Genomic DNA, 19511 nt, shown 5'->3' with positions numbered 1-19511 from the left:
AGAGCCTGACATGGAACCATCTCATTACGGAAATATTCAATACTTGCTTCTAGGAAGAGAAAACGAGAGGACTGAGGCGTGACCCCCCCAATATGGAGGGAAAGATGGGGTACCGTCGGCTTCTGGAATCTCAGCCCAAGTATTTAGCTGAGACAGCACTGGGTCCCCACGGAGGCTCCACCTGCGGGCCCTGGTAGTCTGGCTCCCTCCCTGGGCCTCCCCCTCCGCACCACGAGAAGCTGACCTCGATGGTCCCCAGCCCCGCCGGCCCCAACCCAGACTCTCTGGCCACGCTCCCCTGCCAGCCACAGAGAGGTGGACCAGACACGTGGCTGAGAAGCTTCAAAACTGCGTTCCCAAAATATCCGAGCGACTGGCAGATGGAGATGTTGTATGCGGGCGCGGGAGGAGAACGAATTGGAAATAAAATGAAAGGCGCCAGAGAGAACATAAACAGCGTTGGAGGACAGGATGGAGCCTGGAGGTGCTTTCGGCTTCCCAATTCCTGAAGCCCTTGGTCAGACCAACAGAGATGCGCTCGGTTATGCATCCCATTCACCTATCCGTGCAACCAGTTTTTACTATGCGCCAACGACTGGGTCATGTGCTAGGACAATCTGTCACGCCGACCTGGATGCAAAGCTGTGGAATTCGTACATCCCTTGAAGGATGTAGAGGCTCGCAGCTCTCTTTCTCCTCTAAGAACGGCACTCGCCGTGATTAAAAGTGCCCACATGCTTAGCATGACACAGTCCACATCTCAGAAGACGTGAAACTGGCTGAACTAAAACGCCTCACCGCCAGCTGGCCACGCCAGCTTGCCAAACTAAAAGAGAGGCGCAAAGCATGTCCTCATCTTTCATACCCCGGACCCCCTTCTCAGAAACTGAGAGGAAGAAAAAGGTCTTAAGACGACTTTCAAGGAAGTTCGAGCGGTTTACTTACAGCCAGGGAGGGGTCTGGGCAGGGAAAGGTCCCAGAATTTCCACTTCATCCTCACTTGACTGGCAACAGCTGGACTCGTAGCACTTCTGACAGCAGTGCCTGCAAGTCCATCTGCACAGCAGCAGATCGGAGATTCTAGAAAGAAAACCCTGAGGCCATTGCGGGAGGTGGGCAGTGGGGGGGTGGGGAAGGGAGAGGGGGTGGAGGAAGGGTGGAGAGGAGGAAGAGGCAAAACACCCGAATTACAAGCAGCCCGTCCCCGGTGAGAAATGACATTCAAAGTCTGTCTCTGCTGTGAACGCTGGGAACAAAATGTTTTCCACTTCTGTTTACTAACTGCAGGCGCAAAAGACAGCAAACACCACCTCGCCGGGGCCGTTAATAGCAAGCAAAACATTTGCAGGTAGTTCTGTAGTTTATGGGGAACTCTTTCTTGACATGTGGGTGGTGCACACGGCGTCGTGAGGGCTATACAGCATGTTCCCGAAACACAATGAATGTTATTGTCTTCTTGAATGCAAAGCAAAAAAAAAAAAAAAACATATAAAAAATATCTCAGTGACATGAATGTAAACAGAGATAATCAGATGGAATAAGTCGGGGGTTGTGTGTGTGGGTGGGGGGGGGGAACCTATCTTGTCAACTTAGTGTCTTTTTGCCGGGATCTCCCTCCCACAGAACGGCATCGAAACCGTGCCGTTATCAACATCCGGTTATTGTTTAATATTCAGAATTCCCCACAGCCTCACATAAGACTCCACAGCGAAAGGCAAGCGTTCGTTTCCTGATTAGAAGCCAGACCAAACGATTCATTGAATTAACCCACCTCGTTTAAAGGTTCCAACTGCCCTTTTAGAGATCCACGATGAGGCCACGGGGTGTAGGGGGGGAGAGAGTGACAGAGAGAGAGAGAGAGAGACAAGACCAGTTTAGCAATATTCCAGCAACTCAAAAAAAGACCAAAAAAAAAAAAAAAAAGCCCTGGATCTTTTCACTTACCATCTTGGAAAGGGAGCTGACTTGCTAACAAGGTGCTGCTATTTTCCGGGCTGCTGGTAGCCTCCTGGCTAACCAACACCGAATAAATGGGAAACTTTAGCATTTCGGTTTGATTTGCACCGTCTGCCGTTATGAATCAGAGCGGGGTAGCTAGTCATGCTACCCAACGCGGCCACATTTCAGAAGAGCAAACCTTCCCATACAGAAATAGCCATGAAGCCAACCCCAGAAGGACAGGATTCGCTAGCATGCGGGCGGGATGGGACTGGGCTCCCCCCACCCGCCCCCCACCTCCTGGAGGCCCTACCTTCTAACTCTGCTCCAATGGTGACGGTGGGGAGCTTCATATGACCACCCACAAATTGAGGGAGCCACCAGAAAAGGCAGCCATCATCTGGTTCTCTGGAAAGGAGGGGCCCCCTCCCTCCTTTGGCCCCACCCCATCTTCTCACAGGTTCCCAAGGCACAGGCTCCCTCCCCGCTCTTCCAGAGAAGAGTCCTGATGGCTTTCCAAATCGGCCAAGTAAACCAGGAAGGTCAGGAGGAGCCTGGACTCGAACTCAGAACTCTGAATCAACAGGCAGAAAGCTATTTTCTTTTTCGATTCTCTTGCAAGGAGGAGAAAGATTCCGTTTGGTACCACTGTATGTGAACGTCTTTCTAACACTGGCGAATCTTCTCCCCACCCCTTCCTTTTTAAACAGAAAGCAGACCCAGCTCAGAACCTTGGAGAGATCCCTTTCCAGCTAGACTCTAAGAAGGTGGCATTATTCTCATTGTGGATTTCCACCCCCATTCCCACCCCCCCCCCAATGTCTTCTGTTTATATCAAAGGATCCTGGTTTTCTATTATGGTAATGACATAAAATTTCCTGTTCATATGATTTTTTTTTAAGTATAAAAAAGCAAGCCCATTTTTAGAAAAAAAAAAAAAAGCAATTAACAGGTGGTATGGAGCTTGAATTCAGAATCCTTGACATGGTAATGAAATGACTGCAGCTTGGGAAACAAAGTCTCGGCCACTGACCGCAAACTCTTCCAAAAGCAAAACTCAAACCGGAACAAGACCTGGAGGTGCAGAACCGCTAGTCGGGGCCTCGCCATTGGCCAATCATATGACGTGGGCAAGTCAGGTGCCACCCTGAGCCTCAGTTACCTCTTTTGTTTAGTGGAAGGGCTGAGCTAGGACACTGACTATAAAAATGTTTGTGTGCTACCCAGCTGCCAAACACCTTTCTCAAGGTGGCTTGTCAACACCAGTTGTAACCTACTAGGCACCAGGGACGGTCCTGGCCAATTCGGCAGTGAACAGAGCAACAGAAAGCTATGCCCTCATGGGGCATACGCGAGCAGGTGCTTTAAAATGTCTAGGATAAAGTGATACTTTTTCACAGCGATCTGTGCCATTCTCTTCATTTGGGGAAGCTACATGCTGATCAAAAGAGGACTACTTATAAAATCATGATGACAAAGCCTCCTCAGGGCCCCAGCTAAGGAACAACCATCCAGCCTTCTTAAGGCCCAGGTCCAGGATGAGTGTCAAGGGGCAAAGAGCAAACGAGAGGTGAAGGAAGAGAAAGGGCAAGATTCTCCACTACTCAGGTATACTTTGGGTCTTTCCTCACACTGGGTCCACTGGGCTCCGGTGCGAGAACAGAATCCAGTAGAACCCAGACATTCTAGAACAGCCTGCAGCCCATTTTTGTGCGAAGAATGTTCTGTACACTTTTAAATGGTTGAAAAATGGTCAAAAGAAGATTAATGCTTCTTGACTCATGGAAGGTATATGAAATTCAAATTTCAGTGTCCACAAATAAAGTTTTATTGGAACGTGGCCGTTCATTTACTATCGTCTGTGGCCGTTCAGCATCACGGTCAGAGGTAAATGGTTACGACAGACCCTGCAGCCTTAGAAAAAAAAAAAAATGTTTACTCTCTGGCCCTTTGCAGAAAAAGTTTAACATCTTGTTCTGGAAGTTAGGTCCACATCACCAGGCCATTCTCATACTCCATGCTTATCAAATCCCCACTGATCCCTGCCATCCCCCCTTTAAGACTTCGCCACCGTCCCCTAAGCGGCTGTGTGGCCTTGGGAGAGTGACTTACTTTCTCTGTGCCGAATGTGGTCTTTAAGGACTGGAAGAGCCTGTTCTCACTAGATGGTGCATTCTGAGGGGCAGGGACCCTGCCGTTTTCACAGCTGTACCCCTGGTGCACACACGCAGTAGGTCGTCACACAGGCATCTGCCTGTTGACTAGTCCCAAGGCCATCCAGCACACAGTGGGTGTACAGTACATATGACCTTCATTGAACTTGAAAAGATGACCTAGGGATTTCATGAAAAGGAAGCCAGTGGGGCTACTCTGAGCCAGGAGAGAAAGGAGGCAGCTACGCCAGGTGACAGGCAGAGTTCCTAGCAGACTGGTAAAGTCTGAGGATAAAATGAGGGGATGTGTGAGCCAGAGGGGAACCAGGGGACCAGCAGCCCCCCAACTGTGGCCGAGTGGATTGAGAAGGGAGCCCAGATGCACGCTGGATGTGGGAGACTGTGGGCTTTTCTGCAGGGCTCTGAAGACCCGGTCTCAGAAACAGGCAACTCAGCGGGTCTGACGGCGTGACCTTGACGTTGACCTGGCCTCCCTTCCAGCCTCGTATTAAGGGGAAAGGACTCTTAGTCAAGCAGCCCCACCACCTTCCCCAAAAATATGCTTGGAAATTATTTCAGCCCAAGGATTCTCGGGGCAGTTTCTCCGAGACGATAGGGGTCCGCAACTCCCAACGCCGGCGCAATGGCCTGAAGTGACCAGCTGCCCCACTGCCAGCAGCGCCGCGCCTCTGGTGTGTCCCCCACCCCTCAGCACCTAGGGCCCGGGAGAGGAGACGTCCTTGTCCCTCCTGGCCGGAACAGCTGTCTCAGGCTGGCTCCGCCGGCCAATTAGCCGGAGCCGTCACCACGGCAACGGCAGCTGGCGGGCCAGGCGGCTGGCGCCCCGGGCCGCCCTCCCCTCCCCGCGGCCCCTCCCCTAGGGTGGGGTGCAGAGGGAGGGGGAAGGGGTACTGGGGAGAAAAGTCCGCACCACCCCCATTCCTTCCCCGAGTTGAGGGCGCGCGTGCAGAGTCCGCAGGGGGTCCCCTCATTCCGGGGTGTGGGGTCCCCAGCCTCTTCTCCTTGGGGCGCACAGGTTGCCTGCGCTCGAGCACCCTGTTTCTCGAGGCAAGTTTGTGGGAGCCCAGGCGCGCGCCCTCCCTCCCGCGCGCTCACGGTCGAAGGGGGCGCGCCACCCCCAACACCGCGGACCTGGCCCCCAGCCTCAGCCCTACCTGGATGTACGCCATTTTCGCCCGCGCGACTCACTCCGGCCCGGGCATGGCGCCGCCACAGCCACTTTGCCCTCGCCAACGGGAAAGGGGGAGAAAGCGAAGGGGGAAAAGGAAGAAAAGGCAGCCGGGTGGCCCCAGACGTGACCGGCGTGGATGATGAGCGGCGCCCGCCCCTCTGCCGGCCGCCCCGTCCTTGCCTTTCCCTGCGTGCCGGCTCCCGGGGTGCGGGCCGCCTCCCTCACTGGGAGAGCTGGGGTGCCCAGGGCCCCTGTCTCCGCTTCCCTCGCTGTCCCGCGCTCCCCCCCCGAGGCGCTCCCCAGGCTGGAATGAGGCCGGGGCGCCCGAGGAGGGAGCCGGGGGCAGCCGCAGGGACTGCAGCGACCCCGGCGCAGGCGGGGCCGAAGACGCGGGGGCCGGTGCGCGCCGGAGGCGGGGGAGGGGACGGGGATGGGGAAGCGGGTGGCAGGGGGCGGTGCACGGGTCAGCCCATCCGGTCGGCGCGGGGGCTGGCACCTGCGGAGAGGAGAGCCCCCGGGTGGCCGCGAAGTCAGGGGGCTGCAGCCTCGCCCGCCGCGGAGTGCGGAGCTGGGAGGGTCCTCCCCACCCGCCCTCTCCCAGACCAGCCAGGAGAAACTTTACTCCCACCCCGCCCGACGCGCCTAGAACTGCGGCAGTGAGCAACGCAGAGGCCGAATGCACGGGAGCCTCACGTTAAGGGGTGGGGTGGGGGGACATAGGGCGCCCCAAGGGAGGAGCTGCGGCCCGGGGCGCAGGGGACGCACGGAGAGAGCCGAGCGCCCCTCTACCCTGAACCTGCCGGAGTTGCGCCCTGGGCGCAACAGGTCTGGCGCGGGGCGGACCGGCAGCGCCACCCAGCGTCGCGCCGGAGTCGTGCGCGCCTCTGCCCGCTGCAGGCTCCGCGCCAGCGAGCGGCGCCCCAGGGCGTGTCCACCCGCCAGGCTGCCCGCGTGGCAGGGGCGCCTGGGCCTGGAGGCCGATCCCACACCGGCCCTCGCGGCCCAGGGCCGCAGAGCTGGGGCTGGCTCCCCGCCCAGGGATTCGAGATGAAGCGTTGCCCTCCACCGGTTCTCTTTTTCAAATGCCCAGCTATGTCCAGCTGCCCGTCGCCACCGGTTTATCAACCTTTTAACCTCCCGGTGCCTGGCTTTTCGTCAGTAACAATGGCATAAAAATCTCCGCCCTGTCTATCCTCCAGCGCTGCTTCGTGGAAATAAGTGTGGAAGTAATAAACTAAATATGTGATATATCTACGTGTATATACTGTGTGTAAAAATCTAGCATACCTGCACATTTTGGGGTGTGATACAGTATTTCATTTTGAGCACAAGGCAATGGAACACACGCTGGGCGCCCGCCGGTAATTCGGCAGCCACTGAATTATTTCATGATTTCATTTCGTCCTTCTCTTTGCTCACTCCTATACATCTAGCAGACCGCCTGGCCGGAGCAGGCACCAGTCAATGCTTTTATTGTTGCTGTGGACTCCTCTTAACTTCACGAGGGAGGTGCTGTGACTGTCCCCGATTTACAGGCGAGGAACCTGAGGTGCAGACAGGGAAAGCCACTCGACCAGGGCGGGACAGCTGGCAGTACTGGCGTCTGACCACACGGGGTGGGAACTCCTGACCAGTGTCCGGTATTTATCCAGTGTTTCTCCAACACTGATGGCACGGGGTGCTTGGCCAGGTGTTCCCATGAGACTGTGTGCCTGAGAGACTGCTTTAGATCTTTTACACAAATTCAATCTTTTAATTCTCTGATAACCGCTGAATGGGCACTCTTACCATTCTATTCCTTAGATGAGAAAAAAGGAGGCGTAAAGAGGGTGAAGTAACTTGCTCAGGGGGTGTAAGGCACGGAGGAGCTGGGGTTCAATCACATCCTACAACGGAATTCATCTCCACGTCACCGCACCTGGCTGCCTCACAGTGCAGGATCTGGGCTGGAGGGAGATGACATCTTTAGGGTTAGTTTGGGACCTTAATCCCTAAATACAAAACTGAGAATGCCAAGCCCCCCTCCTGCAGTGGAAGAGATTATTTAAAATGGGGGTAACAGAACCTACCTCCGGGGGTATCAAATGCTTTCATGTATGTAAAGCACCTGGCACACCACAGGAGCTTAATAATTGCTTGCTGAATGAATAAGTGGATGGTATCGAGTCTCACATGGATGCTTCTGACTCGGGTCATCATTAAGGCTGAGGACTGAGCCTGCACGCGCCTTCTTTTTAATCCTCACCAGAACCCTGCAAGGTGAGTCTCACCCCATTTTACAGGTGAGGAGGCTGAGACTCTGAAGAGAAGTGAGTCGCCCAAGGTAAACAGGTGAAAAGTGACCGGGACGCGATGAACGTGCAGATCTGTTTGGCCCGAAAGGCCCAGCTCTGCGCAGCTGCGCCATCCTGCCTTGGATGCAAGAATGAAGGAGAAGTCGGTCCTAAGCCATTCGGGTCGGCTGTGAGCCTCTCCCTGCCCTTCTCAGGGACTGCAGTCTGGCTCTGAAGTGTAACCAGGACTCAGACAAAGGCCGTGTCCATTTGGACAAGGTAGCAGGCACCTTCACAGGTCTCGGAGAAGAAGCCGCCAGTCCAGGGGACTGACGAATGCGTGGATTCGCATGGGGCCTGCAGTGTGACCAAGGGAAGCCCAGGTGCTTGTGGGTAAACGGGGGGCGGGGAGGGGGTGCGCGCCAGCCTAGTGTGTTTATGGTCAGAGAAGGCTTCCTAGAGGGGGTGACATTAAGCTGAGTTCCAAAGAACAAAAGATGGGGAGATCGTTCTAGAGCCCAGTGGTGCTTAACTGGGGTGCGGTGTTGGTGATGGTGGTGGTATGAATTTAGATAAGAAAGAAGATGCATCTCCACGGTCACTAACCTCTACCTGAAATTCAGTGCCTCCTTTCGGGATGAATGCAGGCAGCAAGGATGACAACTTACCCGGGGCTTTGTCACCAAAAGAAACCATATATATTCACATCACGTTATGGTTGTTACAAATAATTTGAGATTTCTTTTACACTCTTTACTACTTGAAAATTACTAGTTATCAGGCCCAGCTATTTAATGCATAAATGAAGAAGAACATACAGTACCATATATATTGGTTTATATACCATATAAATTGGTTTTAATATTTTGATAACTGTGTATCAACAGAATTATAATTTCATTATAATCTTACATATTCTATTCTGTAATTTAAAAAAAACCATTATTTTGAGATGGGGTCTATAGGCTTCACCAGACTGGCAAGGGGGTCCTCGGCACAAAAAAGGAGTAAGAACCCCCAAAAGCAGCATGCGTGTTAGCGTAGAGGGCAGAGTGGGGACAGCCACACAGTCCCTTAGCTGGAGCCAGGGGAGGGTGAAGTCAGGAGAGGTGCAGCAGACAGAGGGGGCCAGATGTCAGGCGGCCTCATAATACCGCCACGGAGGCGCAGGAAGGATTTTCGCAGGGGTGCGCGTGTGTCTGTGCGTGTGGGGTGCACGAGCCTGGAGGCCGCGCGCCACGGCCGCAATCCAGGCGAGAAGTGACACGCATCTGAAGTCAGGTCATGGCATCGAATGACGGCGGGGAAGAAGGGGACCAGAGGAAAAGCAGGTTTGCTGGCCGGAGTCGGGATTTCGTGTTTGGATGTGTTGACTCTCAGATATGTATTCTCCAGCGTCCCTGAAAGGAACCCAATTCAATCCCGCTTGAGCGAGGAAGAACTTCTGGGCTCATTGACTGGGAGTCCAAGGGCAAATCCTACAGGCGTGGCTGGATTTAGGGTGCATTTGATGTCACGGGGACTCATGTTCTCTCCCTAAATCTCGCCTCTTCACAGCTTCTCTCTGAACATTAGAATTTTTTCTCCTAGAGTGGGTTTGCTTCGCATGGCAGAAAAATGGCTACTAGTCGCCTTGAGCTTATATTTTAACAGTTTATGCCCCAAAAGGAATAGGCTTTTTATGAAATCATACAGAAAAACTCTAACTGATCCTGTCTGGGTCACATGCCTACCTCTGGACCAGGTGCTGTGTCTAGGGGACCCGTACTCTGCTTGAGTCTGCCTGGATGAGGCGACCAGAGATGTGTGAGCATCAGGAGCCATGATCCCACAAAGACTATGTAGAGAGGGGGAGAAGCGGGTTCTCTAAAAACAGGTCTGGGAGACAAAAATGGCGTACCCGTGATGCTTCGGCCGTGAACTCTCCAGGCGGAGATGCTCAACGCACAGAGTAAGGGGTCCTGGAGTCCAGCCCCTCCTAAGGCAGAGTGAACCCTCAAGAGTTGATGATCAGGAGATGAGGCTTCAGTCACCTCGGGGTGGCACTGATGGGCTCACCTCAGTCTATAGCGTCTAAAAAGGAACCTGGCCTCTCACCTTCCCCCCCCAGAAACCCAGCTCCGGATGGCGGACGCAGGCACGTAATAATGGTTTTCACTGCCACCTTCGGAAGATGGTGCAAACTGCAGACCTCAGGATACCCATTATAATTAAAAAGCGCCAGACCGGCGAAAGCAGTCTCCGGCATCCATATGGGCAACGCACGTCTGGCTAGGTGGCTTTCTATTCCTGCCATGCGGGCTGATGGCACTTGTCTCCTAAGTCAGTTTTAATTATATAGCTTCCCCCAGCATGCCACTTAGACCCTGTTTCAGCTGTGCCCGTAAACCTGGGCCGTGTTTCTGAACGCCCGGGGAGTGAGAAGCCTCCTGGCAATTAGACGGCTGGTCTGGAAATGGGACGGGCGGCCGCCTGCTAAGTGTGGTCCTCGGGGCTCACATAACCACGTAACCCCGTGTACGAGTCAGATCCCTGTCGTCTCCGTCCTCACCCGCGGCCCTGCGTTTTGATGGCAGGAGATCCGGCTTCTAGTCCAGCCTCACCTAAGTAATAGCTACATGGCTTCAGGCGATCCACGTAATCACTGGGGACCTCGGTTTCCCTCGCCTGCGGAATGGGTATGATACTTCTTCCCAGGGCTGGTGTCAGGTAAGGCAGAGGAGAAAAATGCGTGTGGAGCACTAGCGCATAGTCCACAATCAGTGGTTTCTTTCTCCCCTGGCAAACATTCCATCCGGCCACAGTGCGTCTTATCCGCGTTTACAGCTGGAAGGGGAATGCCCGGCGGTTAAAATCCTGGCCTCCGGGGTCAGCCCGGCCTGGGTGCGAGTGGCCGCCTGCCGCTGACCACCTGTGCGGCCTCAGACACGTCTCTGTGCGACTCAGCTCCCTCTTCAGTGACTGGGATGCTACTGGCCTCTGTTTCATGAAGGGAGGGGTCCGAGGGCGACTCTGTACTCATCCCTTAGCACGGTTCCCGCCACTGAAGAGGCCCTCGAGAAATGCTACCTATTACTACGTTTTATTTTCAAAATATAAACACGCCACACGGACAAGTCACTGTTATCACTAGTAACTGTACTTGGTGCTTTTTTTTTTAAACCTGAACAGTTTTCCATTTTTGTTGGTGGCCAAGATTGAGAAGAAAGAGCTACATCACGCAATAGGACAGGCGTTTTCGAACCTGACTGTGCGCAGAAGCTTGGGGTGGGGGAGTTCGGGTCGAGGGTGGGGGCGCTCTTGTTAAACTCCCTATTCTCAGACTCCTCACCCAGAGATTCTGATGTGCTAACTTTTGGAGTGGACTCCGGGCTCTGCTTCCTAACAAGCCTCCCAGAAGATGCTGATCCACGTGGTCCAACGTTTGCCCTTGACCTCAGCATGCCAGACGTCATCTTCGTGATGTTCAGACACTTCCTACCTAGCGGGCCAATCACCACCAGCCAGGCTGCCCCACGAGTTGGCTAGAAGGGGAGAGGGTGGGAGGCTGCGCTGAGGTGGGGGTGAGCCTGATGATGCCTGTAATCCCCGAGGATACTGACTCACGGGTGACGCCTGCCCCCCAACTGATTCTTGCATCCTGCCGGACACCTCCTTATTCTGCAAGCATCACTTCTAAGGATCTTGCTTAGAAAAAGTCTGACGGTCTAGCCTCTGAAACCCCCACCCCTTCTTACCTCCAAGCCCCACCACTGGTTCAACGATTTCCACCACGTACGCTCCTATAGGGGGCTAGTAGCTATAGTCAGCCAAACCCTCACTACCCCGTGATTCGGAAAAGGGTAGCTAATTATTTAGTCTTCAAGAAGGAAATCTGAGGGCGATTTAATAATGGGCTGCAGACATGTGAAGAGTTCTCAGCAGGCAGCTGGTGACCACCTGGATCTTCTCCCCGCCCTGGCTAGGAGAAACAGGGGTGGGGTTTCACTGCAGAAACGGAACGGAGCGCCAGGTCCGGCAGGAGCGTGAACGCACTGATGCTGTTTCAAGAGGCAGCACGTGAAGTCTACCTTCCGAGGATGCGCGCACGGGACGCGGCTTTGAATGGGAAGCGGCTTTGAATCTGACGTGCTGTCTGCCCCCGGAGGCTGGGAGAAAGGCGTGATGCCGAAGGTGACGGCAAGACGGATTTTGTCTCACTCAGCCCTGAGCCCCAGCACCTGGCACGCTGTGTGGACATGGTCCCCAGGCCAGCAGCATCGGCAACATCTGGGGCCTTGCTAGAAATGCAGAATCTCAGGCTCCACCGGCCCCTACTGAATCAGACACTCTGGGTGGGAGGTGGGGTGGGAGTGGGAACCAGCGAGCTGTGTTTCAACACACCCTCTGGGTGGGTCTGATGCCATGAAGGTTCCAAGTTTCCAGTCACCTGGGGAGATTCTGACTCAGGAGGTCTGGGGTGGGGCCCGAGAGTCTGCATTTCTAACAAGCTTTAAGCGATGGCAATGCTGCTGGTCCACAGACCCAGTCTGAGTATCAAGGATCTAGAATAATGTGAGCTCACATCAAGCCTCCCCTCAAAATGCTCCAGTGATTCCTATTTAAAGCAAGAGTCGAAAAGGTCCCACGTCACTGGGCCTCCATTACTTCCCTACTCGGTCCGCTCCGGCCATGCTGGCCTTCTGGCTAGTCCTTGGGCACCCGGGCGAGTTCCCACCCCAGGGCCTCCTGGAGCTCCCCAGGGCTTGCTCACTCACCTCTGTGACAGGCCCGTAATGATCCTGCCTCCTGGTACTGACGCCCTTTTGTAATCTCCTCCCACTGAGTACAAACAGGACCTGTCACAGGTGATGGGATGTCACTTTTGTGATCAGGTTCCTTACGGCGGTCATTTCTGTCTCGGTAGCCGACTTTCCCTGGCTGGCTTTGATGGCATAAGGTGCCATGGTGGAGGGCCCCAGGTGCCAGGGAAATGAGGGCGCCCGGCTGAGGAGTGAGACTCAGTCCAGCAGCCTAGAGGAACTAGAATTCCGATAACAAGTGTGAGCGCGGAAGCAGACCCTTTCCCAGCTAAGCCTTTACTGGAGCCCCCAACCCCAGCCAACACCTTAATCAAAGACTCGTGAGAGACCCCGAAGCAGAGAATCCAGCTAAGCCATGCCCAGACTCCTGCCCCACAGAAGCCGCGCGATAAGAAATGTGTTTCAAGCAGCAAAAAGTCTGCGGTAATTTGTTAGGCGGCATTTGATGACACAGCCTCCTCGAGGTTTTCCTTGAACATCACCTTCTCAATCTGATCCTCCCCAACTGTCACCTTTAAAAAAGCCTCCTCCGCAGTCTCCCAGAACTCCTACCCCCGCCCCCCAGCTTAATTTTTCTCCATAATACATATCACCATGTGACATTTCTTTTCATATTTTTCATGGCCCATCTCCCCAACTAGAAATAAGCGTTAGTTTTTTTTGTTTTGGTTTGGGTTTTGGGGGGTCTGTTCTTCCACAGCTATTCTCCGAGAACAGTGCCTAGCGCACGGAAGGCACTCGGTCACATCACCGAATGAATTCTGCTGGACAGTCTCCTTCTGCTTAGCAACCCCAATGAGAAAAGAGATTTTTTTTCCCCAGACATATAATGACCGGGGGCAGGGCTACTTGGCCCCATCTGGGTCTCGTCTTGCCCTGTTAAGGGAAACGTGGGGAATCCCTGAGGCAGGGGCTGAGACCTTCTGACACCCCGAAACGATTCTGCCTTCTCAAGAGCAGTAGACGAGTTTCATCGCCCTGTCCAAGCGAGATTCGCAGAGAGGTTCTTCCCAGAGAGAGCTCGCCCCGCGGCGTGACGGAGACGCATGAACACCGTCCGAGGAGCCGCCGCTTCGCCCGAGGACGCACTCACGGACGTCCCGAGCCGAGGTATTCCCGATGGCCCCAGAGTGGCCCACGGTGGGCGAACGAACGGATGAACGGAATGCGGTGGGCACACGGGGGGCTGCCTGGCAACAATCGAAAAAAATGAGCCACTAAACTATGGACACGGCTACGACATGCGCAGCCCCAAAAACACTTTATAAGAGAAAGAAGCCGGACAGAAAAGGTCACGTACTACACGACTCTGTCTACGTAAACTGTCCGGGACAGGCAAATCTATAAAGACTGGCAGTAGATGAGTGGGTGTCTGGGGCCGGGGGTGGCCACGGGGGGTGAATGCAGAAAGGCACAAGAGGCTGAATTGTGGTGATGGTTGCGCGACTCTGTGAATTACTAAAAATCACTAAACTGTATGCTTAAAATGAATGAGTTTTAAGGGATGTAAATTACACGTCACCGAAGCCAGTGTTTCACAGAAAAGGAAATGAAAAGCCCTTGCTAAGTTTGCTTCGCCTCTACGTCTGAAGGATCTTCTCTCCAATGCTCTTTGAGAGTTATTCTCCCACGCTTTCTAGGTATCTGTTTCTATGGGAGATCAAGAAAAAAAGCACCCGACGGTGTCCTAAATCATAAAAACGGAGGCTATAAATACAGAAACCAAAGGCTTATTTCTGCCCCGAGTAAGGCAATGAAAGGGGCGGGGACATTCTGATCGTTCGGTGGGTTCCGGTCAAGGCCGCGACCCCTTCTCGTCCAGCTCCATCGGCTGAGCGAACTGCACTGGCTGCAGGATCAGTGCCCATCGGGGCAACCGATGGGTCCCCACGTTTCTGCAGGGCACAGAAACAGCTGCACTGATAACAGGGGGCTGAGGAGGAGTAGAATACTCTGATTAGCCTGCCTCTTGGTGACCTGCAATTTCCATCTCAATGCGATCGGAGGACGGAGGTAGCTTCGACTTGGGTAGCCCCCAAAATGGCAGCCTGGATCAAGCCCAGATGAGGGAGGGAATGTTGCACTGTGATTGACCCAGCCTGGATCACGTGTGCCTGGGCTGAGGACAGCGCGCCACGACTGGCAGCCCCACTGGAAACACGTGGAAAAGAGAAGGGCAGTTCCCACAGAGGAAATAAGGGTGCTGCGGACGCGGAGACATTCGATGGCCATTCTATTATCCCCACGTGCAGAAAAATCATAACACGGCCAAATGTCCTATGGGCGAGGGCAGCCATTGTGGACTTCGGGGAACCTAAAGCCTTCATAGGTGAGCACGTGGTCCAAAGGTGACGGTTACTGGAGAACCCATGTGGGCAGGCAGCTCGAGGTCCAACGAGTCCCTTCCACTCCTCACCCTTATACTTATGCAGCACTGGCTACACCAAATTTTCAGGGCTCAGTGTGAAATAAAAATTCAAGGCGCCCGATTAAAATTACTAATAATCTCAAGGTGACAATGACAGCAGAGCATCAAACCAAGCTTGGGATCTTTCTGAGTATGAGATCTGTGCCACTGCTGCTAAAACTGCCCTGTCTTCAGGACGCAAACTTCTTCCTTGTCCCACTGGAGGCTCCAGCGCCTCCTCTATTTCTGAGCCACTCCTGCACCCCCTCTTCCTTCGCCCCCAGCCTTGCTCTTCTCCAGTATTGGAAACTAAAAAAAAAAAAGAAAGGAGGGAAGGAAGGAAGGAAGAAAGGAAGGAAGGAAGGAAGGAAGGAAGGAAGAAAAGAAAAGAAAAGAAAAAAGAAAAGAAGAGGAAAGAAAGAAAGAAAGAAAGAAAGAAAGAAAGAAAGAAAGAATGAATAACTACTCCCCACTCCTGCAAGCCTAAGTCCAATTATTTCTGAGCCTAGAGAGCTCTGAGGAGAAAGGGATTCACAATTTAGAAGTTTTGTCCTTAAAATACATCTTATAACACTTACTGTCTTCTTCGTCCAGAAGCAGCAGCAATAGTTTTTGTGGGCCTTGGATGGAAGATGATGACGGGCTTTCTGAATGCAGCCCCAACCCTGGGGCTGTCACCACTTGGTGGCATTTAATAATAACCTTTTCCACTTGTTGAGCCCTTACGAGGTGACCAAGCACTGGCCTAGACACCGTGTGCGTGCCTTCCACCATCCTCACACGACCCTGGGAGCCAGGCACACAGGCGGTACCCGCTCTGTGGGGAAACGAACTGAGGCTCAGAGATACGCCGCCAATCGTCCGAGATCAGACAGCTCACAAGTGGCAGAGCTGAGTCCTGAATCCAGGAGCGACAGCGAGCAGAGTTCCCACTCTTTCTGCTACACCAAACGTTTGATCATTCCGTTTCCAACCCCAGCGAGCCCAGCAGACTGAACACAGGGCGAGTGAAGGCGTTATTATCTGAAGATGGGTTCTGAGGCGCTTTGCAGGGCTATAATGCCGTTAGAATTGATCCACTTGAAGATTATCATGACAAAGAATCAAAGATACGCCAACCAAAGCGCTTTCAGTGAGGACCAATTAAACCTACCAGAATACCCATTGTTTTAGATATTCGTGGGTTCACAGCTAAGATCGGTGAAGCTCGAGCTACTAATCTTCCCGAACGAGCCGAACAGTAATCAGTGGAAATGAGTAAGTGCAAACCGTCGTGCAGAGAAGGAATGAGCTGGGAGAAGCGGCTGTGCTGAACCAGTGGGAACCTCCCCAGCCCTTCGGATCACACTGCCTGGATCACCACTGCGCCACGTGCACTGAGCACGAATTTACACGAGCCAGGCGCTGTCCAAGGTGTGGGGTCCAGGGAATGCGAGGCGTACCGTTCCTCAGCCCAAAGACCTTCCAAGGCTTTCACGCCTGCAGGGCACAGACCGACCCCTCGGCCTGCGGTGTTCGAGGTCTTTCTGACCTGATCTCATCCCGTCCTGTAGAGGAAATGCATACAGCACATGGACAGCGGAAGAAGGGGAGGGGCCAAGAAAGCGCCTGCAACGGGCAGAAGGTAGGACGGGGCGAGGACGCGGGGCTGCCCGGAGCGGCCGAGCGAGGCAAAGGCTACGGCAGCAGCTGATGCCTCCTGAAGAGGCCGCGACAGGCGGATTTCCGCGGTGACGCACCTGCTCGCTCTGAGCACCAGTGCCCATTCGGCTGCACGCAGGGGGCACCAGGGACTTGCAGGGGGACATTGCCAGAGTGAGGACCCAGGGGAGACCCGCTGGGTACAGAAGTGCCGGCGGTACTCATTGTTCCCTGGTGAGCCCTCCCCTCTCCCAGTGAGCAGACACAGAGCAGCCGTAGCCGTGAGGTCATCAGACTGAGTAACAGAGGTCGCTCTGCCCAGAGGAGTCCCTGAAACCCCACCTCCCCCAACTCGGGCCCCACCCAAGCCACTTCCTGGTATATCCTCAGCAAGTCAGGTGTCCCTTGCTGAGACTCACACTGGAGGCAGCTGGCCTCGGTCCTTGGTGTGGCCTTTGAGGCAGCTATAAGCACAGCATCTGTGGATTGCTTGCGGGATCTTACCGGGTGGCCCCGCAGGGGCACAGGCTGGGGCTAAGTTTGGTCTGCGACCGAACCCCTCTCAGGACTGTGCCACCGGACACCTACGTCACAAATCCACACTGACAAGACAGAGAGATGTAAGAGCTTTGCTTAGCACATAGAAACAGACACGGAAAGGCAGCCAAGATGGGAAGACAAAGAAACAGAACCTGTATGAGAGAACAGAACGGAGATCCAGATAGAATGGAGTCGAGTAATCTAACAGATGCAGAGTTCAAAACACTGGTTATGAGGAAGCTCAATGAACTTTTGGGAAGTGTAGATAAATTCAGTGAGAACTTCATTCAACAAAGAGATTTAAAAAACAGAAAAATGGAAGTGGAAATTATAAAAGGGAACCAGTCTGAAATGAAGAACCCATTATCTGAGGTGAGAAGTATAGTAACTGGAATAAACAAAGGAATAAACAAAGTGAATAAAGAAGAGGATCAAATGCCCTACCTAGAGGACAGGAAAGCCAATCAGGACACTCAACCAGAATGGCAAGAAAAAAGATGCCAAGACCATAAAAATAATTTAAGGAGGATACGGGACACTATCAAGGCTCCAAATATTCATCTGATTGGCATAACTGAAGAAAGTTAAGATGTTGAACAGCTGTTTGAAGAAATGATGATGGAAAACTTCCCTAACCTGGTGAAGGAAATGGACATAAAACCCCAGGAAGCTCAGAGAATTCCAAACATCAGGGATCCAAAGAGGGCCACACCAAGACGCGTCATAATTAAAATGCCAAAGGTTGAATACAAAGAAAGAATATCAAAAGCAGCAAGAGAAAAGCAGATAGTTACCTACAAGAGAACACCCATAAGACTGGCTGCTGATTTCTCAAAAAAAAAAAACCAAAAAACTATGCAGGACAGAAGGGCTTGACACAAAATATTCAACTTGATGAAGACCCAGGGTTGACAACCAAGAATATTTTATCCAGTAAAGCTATCGTGTAGAGTTGAAGGACAGACAAAGAGCTTCCCAGACAAAAATAAGCTAAAGGAATTTATCATCCCCAAGCCAGTATTACAGGAAATGTTGGAGGGACTTCTTTAAGAAGAAAAAATAACGTGTCAAAAACAGGAATAAACAGCAGTAACAACTACATTCCTATCAACAAGTACCTCAAATGGAAAAGAATTAAGTGCTCCGACCAAAAGATAGAGTGGCTGGAAAGATAAGAAAACCAAAGACTCCTCCATGTGAAAAGGAAGGGAATGGGAAAAGATATTGCTTTGATGGACCTAGAAGGTATTTAAGTCAGACAGAGAAAGATAAACACTATATGATATCACGTATATGTGAGGCAAAATAAGGAATAAAAAGAACAAATTCATCAAATACAGATTCACAGATGTAGCGCACGATTTGGTGACGGACAGAGGAGAGGAGGGTCTTGGGGGGTCTGGGAGAAAGGGGCGAAGGGCGAACGAAGTGCAAATTAGTAGCTGATGGACGGTCACGGGGATGGGGAGCACGGCATGGGGGGTGCGGTCAGCACTGACGCGTTGGCTGGGTGGAGGGTCAGGGGAGGGAGGGAGCGATTGGGGGGATCGTTTCATGAACTATACAGACGTCTAACCAATGTCCTGTAGACTTGAAATTAACTTAAAAAAATTAAAAGAAAAAGCAGAGTGAGGTCTGGCGTGGGGAAAGGGAAGTGTCCCCTGACTGTCATGCAGTGGATCCTCCTTGTGACCGGGCTGACTTCATGGTCTGGGGAACCACATTTTGCCTCGCTGGCCACCAGAGCCACAGATGTCCCCGATCCGGTGGTCCCCCGCTCCCCGCGGCCTCAGAACAAACAGCATCTGACACCCAAGCTCGTACCCCTTGTAGGGCAGTGTGGCTGGTAACTCCAGGTCTTTCCCTGGCTCTGGCATGACCCAGAGACTGTCCCTGCCCCGTGGGTCCTCCTTCCCAAAGAAAACGCTGCTGGGAGAGCAACCAGGTCCTGCTGTGACACTCTGTGCAGCCAATTTCTCAGAGACAGGCCCACCCACAGCCCAGCCTCATCGCACCCACCGCAGACTGCGTCATGCATGCCTGAGCCTCCCCCCGAGCCCCTCACCCAAGTCCTACAGGGCTCAAATCCTGTCTTGCCTCAGACAAGTCTGCATTTGTCAAAACTTTTTGATGTAACGTATGTTGACTGTGAAATACCCCATGGCAAACTCCAGGCTTCTAGACTAGGATTCAGAGCAGGTTTCTTTTTTTCTCATCATTCTTCTCATCTGAAACCCCCTTCCTGGCCCTGGTTCAGGAAACTTACAAATAACGCAGTCACCTGCGATTTAAGACAGTCTTCCTCCGGGAAGCAGAGTGAATGGAAGTCTTTGCTTCAGCTCAGGAAGTGGGGAACGCGTAAGAATCCCAGCGGGGTTCTCAGGAGACTGCTGCGTCTGCGGGACCTCCGTGTGGGGGGTCTCCCCCCACTCGTTTTTGTGCAGGGCCTTTGAGCACTGCCCCTGCCCTTGATCTTCCCTCACTCTCGTGTCCCAGCTGCCTCACTCGCCTGACCCCGGTCCTAGGCCTGCTCTGCACGTGGGCTCTGTCCCCGCTGCATACTAC

The 19511-nt window shown here is 53.2% G+C and overlaps 2 protein-coding genes across 9 annotated transcripts in view; both read right to left on the bottom strand.

The window, feature by feature from the left end:
- Positions 1-5690, bottom strand: part of SYT17 (synaptotagmin 17) — a 60121-nt gene extending 54431 nt beyond the window's left edge. The window contains exons 1-3 of one of the 7 annotated variants that reach the window (XM_016156994.2): positions 5267-5690; positions 1772-1789; positions 946-1094 (exon numbers count right to left, since the gene is read on the bottom strand). In XM_016156994.2, the coding sequence (XP_016012480.1) occupies positions 946-1094; positions 1772-1789; positions 5267-5281 (182 nt within the window). In that variant the 5' untranslated portion in view covers positions 5282-5690. The other 6 variants (XM_016156996.2, XM_036225509.1, XM_036225507.1 and 3 more) reach the window with 6 other exon arrangements.
- COQ7 (coenzyme Q7, hydroxylase) overlaps positions 1115-19511 on the bottom strand; it is an 80943-nt gene continuing 62546 nt past the window's right edge. The window contains exon 7 of one of the 2 annotated variants that reach the window (XM_016156998.2): positions 1115-1794. The gene's annotated coding sequence lies outside the window, so the exon portion shown is untranslated. The remainder of the gene's footprint in view (positions 1795-19511) is intronic. The other variant, XM_016156999.2, reaches the window with a different exon arrangement.

This window comes from Rousettus aegyptiacus, unplaced genomic scaffold (assembly GCF_014176215.1).
Source record: "Rousettus aegyptiacus isolate mRouAeg1 unplaced genomic scaffold, mRouAeg1.p scaffold_m13_p_8, whole genome shotgun sequence".
NCBI classification, from domain to species: Eukaryota; Metazoa; Chordata; class Mammalia; order Chiroptera; family Pteropodidae; genus Rousettus; species Rousettus aegyptiacus.
This window is presented reverse-complemented; position numbering and strand designations above follow the sequence as displayed.